The 8,757-nt window shown below is 46.2% G+C and overlaps 1 protein-coding gene across 1 annotated transcript in view; it reads right to left on the minus strand.

Moving 5' to 3' along the window:
- Positions 1–5,387: 5,387 nt before the first annotated feature.
- The window catches only part of LOC103597962 (kinesin-like protein KIF26B), a 53,540-nt gene continuing 50,170 nt past the window's right edge, over positions 5,388–8,757 (minus strand). Inside the window, exon 2 of the mRNA XM_008581852.1 lies at positions 5,388–5,635. Coding sequence (XP_008580074.1) covers positions 5,465–5,635 — 171 coding nt within the window. The 3' untranslated portion in view covers positions 5,388–5,464. The remainder of the gene's footprint in view (positions 5,636–8,757) is intronic.

Raw genomic sequence — 8,757 nt, forward strand, 5'->3', positions numbered from 1 at the left:
TTTTGATTTATCGCATGGGTCTTTGGAGACCAAAGAAGTGAGATACGCCTGACTGATCTCATGGGTCTTTGGTGACCCAAAGAAGTTACACCTGACTTACCTCATGGTCCTTTGGAGACCCAAAGAAATGAGATACACCTGACTGATCTCAGGGGCCTTTGGTGCCCCAAAGGGGTGAGATACATCCCTAGTCCATCTCTTGACACTGTGGACCTTGAGCAAGTCACCAATCTTCTGCTTTAGGTACCCACCAGAGACAGGGATTATTAATATGCTGCCTCCCTCGTTGGGAGGTGGGAAAGGCCAATTATTGCTGAGAACAGCAGGACAGAACAAAGTCATGAGTAAGGGGTGAGGGAAAAGTACATATACATATACAAGGAATCTTTCTTTTTCACATGGTACTTTTCTCTCCTCTACATATATTATAAACCCTTTGAACACAAACCATGGACTTTTTTTTTTTTCCTTTTTGTCTTTTTTACTGACCGGCAACGGGATCACAACCTTCGGCGTCACGCCCGCACCACGCTCAGCCAGTGAGCGGGAACCGGTCTCCACATGGGATCCGAACCCTTGGCGGGAGCGCCGCCGCGCTCCCAAGTGGCGCACTCTCCAGTGCACCACCGGGCCGGCCCCCCTTTTTTTTTTTAATGTGCTTTAAAGCTTCCCCCTACCCAGTCCAGGGTCCAGTCCATGATCATGCATTTGATCTTTACATCTCTTTAGTCTACTCATTCATTCATTCATTCATTCATTCATTCATTTATTGGCAGCTGGCCAGTACAGGGAACCAAACCCTTGACCTTGGTGTTCTAAGGCCAGGCTCTAGCCTACTGAGCTAACTGGCCATAAGGCCCAAACCATGGACTTTCAATGCTTATCTCATTAAGCTGCAAATGCTAACAGTTCACCACAAAGAAAGTAATAACAAGGATTCAGACGAGACAGCCCTGTGGATTCTTTCCAGCTCTTTGAGAGCTCACACTGCAAGCCCATGCGATTCTGCAGTCGTTGTTTACTGCTAGTGTCATCTGTGGGGCCCCCGCACCTGATGTCACCAGCCCATCCACTGTGGATTCACCCCACTGGATCCATTCCACTCCTTGGCTGCACAAACAAGAGTCTCAGAGAAGACCATCTTCACCCGTGATTTGGGGAAAGTCTAGCTTCAGGCAAAGCCCTTACCCAGCCCTTGTGCATTCCCAGGCCTGTCTCATTTCCACGTCCTTCACCTGGCTTTAAAGACACTGCTGGTTTCCTGCCACGAGGCAACTCCTGTTCTCCCTAAACACTGTCCATTAGACGCACTAATCTCTTATGTCTTCCTGTTTCAAATCCTTCTTCCGGGGTTTTTTGTGAGTCAATTTTCTGTACAATTTGACTTGGATGGACTATTCATATTCAAAGACTTTGGGGTTAGGAAGGTGAATCAGAGATCAGCTTTGATCTGAGCACGGAATAATCCCCCCAGCATCAAGGCCAGGTAATCACTCAAGGTAACCTTGATCTCTCTCAGAGACAGGGGCCTCTCTCTCCTGGGTCACTTGGAATCGGGAGCAAATTCTCCTACATTCTGAGTGGGGAGATATCTTCCTTCCTTCGCTAGGTTTGATTCAGCCTTTGCCTACACACTTGGGTGCCCTACAGAACCGACCAATGGCCCTTTTACACAATGACCCAAGAGGTAGCTGAGGGCAGCTCTCATGGACCCCTGATCCTTCTCTCCTCCAGACTAAACCTGCTGTGACATAGCTTCTGAGTTCCTTGACACTGTGGTTACCCTCCTCTGGACACACTCTAATTACCCTCCTAGGTCCTAGGATCTTCTGTGCTAGTGCTGGTGGCATTTTCTCATAAGCTGGTCTATCTCTTCATTTCCTTCCTAAATGACATGGACATGACCTCCCAGTGAGCTTGTTACCCGCTCCATGGTCGGGGACAACAGAGATTCACGTACGGACAGAGCTAACACAATGGCCCATTGTCGGGTGGCAGCACACACACATATCCTGACACTGCCCACACATTCAAGTTGGCCCAAGTGTTCAGAAGTCAATAAACATGGCATCAGAATACGATCAGACCCACAAAGCCAGTCTTCCAACAGTAAGTTCCCTGTGCTCCCTATGGGTCTTAATCCAGGGTATGAGCCCTCTGTCCCTCCTCTGACCTTATCCTTTCCTAATCAGAGCCCCTTCCTCATATTTGTGTTTAAGTAAGTTCCCTGTGCTCCCTATGGGTCTTAATCCAGGGTATGAGTCCTCTGTCCCTCCTCTGACCTTATCCTTTCCTAATCAGAGCCCCTTCCTCATATTTGTGTTTTGCATATTACCATTCATACGGATACAAGAAAAGCCATACGATATTCCTTGTTGCTGACACACTAGCAAAGTCCGTATTGAATTAACATGTGTATCATACTTTATAATTTGTAACTATCTCATTTTAATTTTCAGAGCGACCCTGCAGAGTAAGAATTATCCTCATTTTATAGATGAGAAAACTCAGGGGGCACTGAACCTTGAACCCAGGGGACCCTCTAATTTCATGTCTTGTCTTGTTTGCTCAGGAGCTTGCGAATCTCACGTAGAGAAAGATTTCCAGGTATCAAATAAAGAATGAGTCATAGAGAAAAAAAGTAGAGGAAACTGGTTTCTATTTCTGGCTTTGCTATAAACTGACTCTTAGATGAATTTTCCTGGTCCTCAGTTTCCTCATTCATAAAATAAAGAGATCGAATTAGACAATTCCCGAAGTTCTTTCCTGTCCAGCTGTCCTTTGTCTCCTGCCCTGTCTCTGCCACATTGCTAAAATTAGGCAGAACACATTGCTGAAATACCTTTCTTTTTTGTTTCTCATCTTTTAAAAGTTTCCAAGATTAGCTGGATATTTTTTGATGACCATTCAGCTAGTCTGTCAAGAAGAAAAAAAATTGCCATCTATTTAATAGTTAATTTTTAAGCAGTTCATTTTCTGTAATGAGTAGATAAATCTGGAAACACCAGCCATAGGGCTGCACCTTCAAAAGTTCTGATCCCCAGGAGGACTGTCTTTAGAGCCATGTATTCTTGGAGCAGTGGCTCTCAACCCAGGGGACATTTGGCAATGTCTGGAGATATTTTTGGTAGTCACAGCTGGGGGAGGGGTGCTACTGGCATCTAGTGGGTAGAGGCCAGGGAAGCTGCTAAACATCCTGCACAGGACAGTTCCCCACAACAAAGAGTTCTTTGATCCGACATGTGTCAAGGTCAAGAAGTCCTGTCTTCAAGAGTGAGGTGAGAGAATAGGCCCAAACTCTTTCTGGGGTTTTAGCTGACCTGGTCCATGCAAGAGGCTAACCAGATGGGTTCATGGGAAAAAACAAGGGTCCGAGCACCTCTCTTACCGTGCAAAGAAGGAAGCAGCCACCGAGGTGCCCGAGGAAGGCTCGCTGGCCACGCAGGAGCCTTGCGAGGCTGGGGCGGTGCAGGCGGACGGCTTGTCTGCATTGTAGCGGTTCAGCGCGGCTTCTGTCAGTCCCTCGCGGCCACTCTCTGTCATCAGCTGGGAGATCTGACAAGGCAAACGGATACTGAGCTCATTACCTGTGGTTCACTGCATTTCCTGACCACGGACAGCGCGTCTCTGCATGGAGTACGGGGCAGGGGGAGGGGGCCACGAGGACAGAGTGTTACATGCACCTGCATTCAGTTACACGTGGGAGCTGAGGGCTTCTAAAGGCTCTTTGCCAGCATGTTAGCCAGGATAGCGTCTCGTTTTCATTAAAAGTAATGGAATAAAATTACCCCCTGACATTGTAAGTTTCAATTATGTCTGTGTGTCCCCTCCACCTGGAAGGGAAAACATGGACCATTATCCACACTCTTTGCAAGCCCAAGACCAGAAAGTGACAGCAACGAATGCTGCTTTCTTACCAGGAATGGCTCTGAACACTTTCCAGTGGAGGAGGGACAAAGGCATAGCTTTTTTTTTTTTTTNGACACACTCTAATTACCCTCCTAGGTCCTAGGATCTTCTGTGCTAGTGCTGGTGGCATTTTCTCATAAGCTGGTCTATCTCTTCATTTCCTTCCTAAATGACATGGACATGACCTCCCAGTGAGCTTGTTACCCGCTCCATGGTCGGGGACAACAGAGATTCACGTACGGACAGAGCTAACACAATGGCCCATTGTCGGGTGGCAGCACACACACATATCCTGACACTGCCCACACATTCAAGTTGGCCCAAGTGTTCAGAAGTCAATAAACATGGCATCAGAATACGATCAGACCCACAAAGCCAGTCTTCCAACAGTAAGTTCCCTGTGCTCCCTATGGGTCTTAATCCAGGGTATGAGCCCTCTGTCCCTCCTCTGACCTTATCCTTTCCTAATCAGAGCCCCTTCCTCATATTTGTGTTTTGCATATTACCATTCATACGGATACAAGAAAAGCCATACGATATTCCTTGTTGCTGACACACTAGCAAAATCCATATTGAATTAACATGTGTATCATACTTTATAATTTGTAACTATCTCATTTTAATTTTCAGAGCGACCCTGCAGAGTAAGAATTATCCTCATTTTATAGATGAGAAAACTCAGGGGGCACTGAACCTTGAACCCAGGGGACCCTCTAATTTCATGTCTTGTCTTGTTTGCTCAGGAGCTTGCGAATCTCACGTAGAGAAAGATTTCCAGGTATCAAATAAAGAATGAGTCATAGAGAAAAAAAGTAGAGGAAACTGGTTTCTATTTCTGGCTTTGCTATAAACTGACTCTTAGATGAATTTTCCTGGTCCTCAGTTTCCTCATTCATAAAATAAAGAGATCGAATTAGACAATTCCCGAAGTTCTTTCCTGTCCAGCTGTCCTTTGTCTCCTGCCCTGTCTCTGCCACATTGCTAAAATTAGGCAGAACACATTGCTGAAATACCTTTCTTTTTTGTTTCTCATCTTTTAAAAGTTTCCAAGATTAGCTGGATATTTTTTGATGACCATTCAGCTAGTCTGTCAAGAAGAAAAAAAATTGCCATCTATTTAATAGTTAATTTTTAAGCAGTTCATTTTCTGTAATGAGTAGATAAATCTGGAAACACCAGCCATAGGGCTGCACCTTCAAAAGTTCTGATCCCCAGGAGGACTGTCTTTAGAGCCATGTATTCTTGGAGCAGTGGCTCTCAACCCAGGGGACATTTGGCAATGTCTGGAGATATTTTTGGTAGTCACAGCTGGGGGAGGGGTGCTACTGGCATCTAGTGGGTAGAGGCCAGGGAAGCTGCTAAACATCCTGCACAGGACAGTTCCCCACAACAAAGAGTTCTTTGATCCGACATGTGTCAAGGTCAAGAAGTCCTGTCTTCAAGAGTGAGGTGAGAGAATAGGCCCAAACTCTTTCTGGGGTTTTAGCTGACCTGGTCCATGCAAGAGGCTAACCAGATGGGTTCATGGGAAAAAACAAGGGTCCGAGCACCTCTCTTACCGTGCAAAGAAGGAAGCAGCCACCGAGGTGCCCGAGGAAGGCTCGCTGGCCACGCAGGAGCCTTGCGAGGCTGGGGCGGTGCAGGCGGACGGCTTGTCTGCATTGTAGCGGTTCAGCGCGGCTTCTGTCAGTCCCTCGCGGCCACTCTCTGTCATCAGCTGGGAGATCTGACAAGGCAAACGGATACTGAGCTCATTACCTGTGGTTCACTGCATTTCCTGACCACGGACAGCGTGTCTCTGCATGGAGTACGGGGCAGGGGGAGGGGGCCACGAGGACAGAGTGTTACATGCACCTGCATTCAGTTACACGTGGGAGCTGAGGGCTTCTAAAGGCTCTTTGCCAGCATGTTAGCCAGGATAGCGTCTCGTTTTCATTAAAAGTAATGGAATAAAATTACCCCCTGACATTGTAAGTTTCAATTATGTCTGTGTGTCCCCTCCACCTGGAAGGGAAAACATGGACCATTATCCACACTCTTTGCAAGCCCAAGACCAGAAAGTGACAGCAACGAATGCTGCTTTCTTACCAGGAATGGCTCTGAACACTTTCCAGTGGAGGAGGGACAAAGGCATAGCTTTTTTTTTTTTTTTAGAGGAAACGTACACCTGCTACTAAGAACATAAGGAATCAAAGAAAATTCCGATGGGTAATGGTGGCAATTGTTTGCTGTGAAAAGTCAGCAAAACAGGTGATTTGGAAAAGCTAATGAAACAGATACAGCCACCATGAATTACCAATGGTGCTGCTGGAGAGTGTAGAACATTTCAACAGATTTCATTTTCCTGCTGGTTTATTAACATAAACGGCTTCCATTTTATTCGGAATGATTGCCTTTATAACAAAAGTTCTAGTAGAAGGAGCTGGGACCATTGTGCCTAAATCCACATAATAAGCTCTGAAGAGCCACACTTCTGGACAGAATGAATATCTTGTGCAGAAACATACTTTTTGAAAGTACTGATTTCATGACAAATGCAATAATTATGCAGACAAATTCTAAGTGTGCTATTTGAAAACCTGTTACTTTAAAATTTCAATCTACTTTCCAGAGGGGAAAATGTTAGTTTAAAAAAGGAAACGTTAGTTTAAAAAAAAAAAAAAGTCTCTGATCTGTTCAAGCTCTTACATGCTAAGTAGAGAATTAAAATATTTCTAATCGCTTAGAAAATACAAGAGTATTAAAGCAAAGATCAGTTTCCACTTTGTAACTGAGTAGAGAAAGAATCCCATTTGTTACCCATTGGACATAAAAGCATTTGTACTTTTCATTATTAGCGGAATAGACATTACTCTGAGCCCCCTTGATTTGAAACTTCGCTCTGCTTAAATTCATGCATTTGCTTGGAAAGCTTTGGCATAATTCAGCTGAAATTCTACATTTTTATTTTCATTCATTCAATGCATTGTGAGGAAACGTGACCCAAGAACAGGAACAGGAGAGGAAGTGGCAATGGCAGCCAATGGCCTGGAAGACGTTCCCTGCAATCAGCAAGGGCTGCTACCTCTGCAGAGAGCCCGTGTCCCTGACCTTGGGCTTCCTCTGCCACCCATGGGGTGTGGGTGCCCCTCCACCAGCTGCCACTCTCCCCGATGAATGAGGCCAGGTAGGGGGGAGCAGGCAGCTGAAACCACTGAGGAGCTAAGGACATGGCCATGCACGCTGTTGTCCCCACTAAATAGTGCTTATGAAGCCCCAGGTGGTATGTGATGCCATCCTGGACAGTGTCCAATAACCAAACCAAACCCCCAAATTCGTGGCACCATTTTTTTTTTTTTTTACCAAGAAACTACAATCTAAGACACATCTAATTTTGGTCGTGCCTGGCCCGGTGGAAGCCATTGGTGCGGGGTGCCCCATGTCACTCTGCTTCAAGAAAGTCCATTGTGCATGTGTTTCAGATTACCTCTGTGTGTCTGATAAGATCCTAGTCTCCAGTTTCAATGTCCTGATCTATAACAGAGGGAAGTCATCTTCATCCCACCTACTTCACAGGATGGCTGCGTACATTCACTTATTCATTCAACTATTATTTATTGAGTATCTACACTGTGCCAGGCACTGTTCTAGGTACAGAGGATTTAGCAGTGACCAAAATGGACAAAAGTCTCTGCTGCATGGAGCTTACATTTCAATGGGAGAGACTGATAAAAAAATAAATAAGGGACTTCTGGTCAAGATGGCAGAATAGACAGTCCTCAGTGTCACTCTCTGCCACAAATGAACCAATTTACAAATATAAAAAAGCAATGACAGCCAAGCTGGGGCCACTAGAGCTCAGGGGAAGAGGAGGAGAGAACTATGGAGTGTATGAAGGCAGGAGAAACCGTGATGAGAGAAAGAAAAAACTGCTGGGAGCATTTTGAATCCCGGCCACTTCCAGGCTGGAGCTGCCGAGCTCATGGAGCAGGAACCGGCAAAAGCCACAGCTGTGCCCTTCGGATGAAGTTGCTTGGAGGTGGCAGGGGATAAGAAGGCTTTGGTGGCCCCCAGGCCAGCAAGACCAGTAATAGGGTTCCCACGGACCCACATAGGAGTGAGCAACCACAGCAACTGAAAAAAAGGAGCCACTCAAAGGCCGGTGAGTGGAACTGGTGCCCAGCCCATCCCATGGGAAGTGTTTGCAGCACGGGCTGTGAGGGAGATGGGCCCACTGGAAGAACACTGGGGCACAGCAAGGACAGCTGATCTGCCCCCACAATCAGTGAAGGACCCCTCAGAGGAGACGGGTCAGGAATATAGTATTGCATGGTGTGCAGCTTAATGAAAAGACTCAGGTTCAGATCAGAGTTTACACACAACCCAGGTGTACTGGATCTTTTGAGACCCGGAAGTACCTATAAAGTCAACCATTAAAACCTGAGCTACCCAAAAAGCCTTCCCAAGGGAATCATCAGCAAAGCAGCAGTTTAGCTCAACCACACAGCTCAAGTACAGGAAGTCCCCATTTTAGAAATAAGCATAAGACAAAAAATTAGTTCCAGCGCAGAGTTCAAATGGTGGGAATGGCAAATAATCCAACACAGAACTGAAAGAAAAAACAAAGTACCTGCAACCAGAGACAAAGTTTGATATTAACTGATAAAGGTCTCATTTCACCAAAGAACACCTATAATACTTAGAAGTTACCAGAAGTCCCTGGGCTACCAGGCCAGTAGGGAGAGAGGGTGGGGGCCTCAGCAATGCCCCCTGACACCCACAACCAATCCTGAGGGTGGGGGGTGAGGGCCTTGGCCACGCCCCTCTGACACACAAAGCCAGCCCAGCAGCAACCACTGAGCCACCATG

The sequence above is a fragment of the Galeopterus variegatus genome, unplaced genomic scaffold (genome assembly GCF_000696425.1).
Source record: "Galeopterus variegatus unplaced genomic scaffold, G_variegatus-3.0.2 Scaffold2474, whole genome shotgun sequence".
NCBI classification, from domain to species: domain Eukaryota; kingdom Metazoa; phylum Chordata; class Mammalia; order Dermoptera; family Cynocephalidae; genus Galeopterus; species Galeopterus variegatus.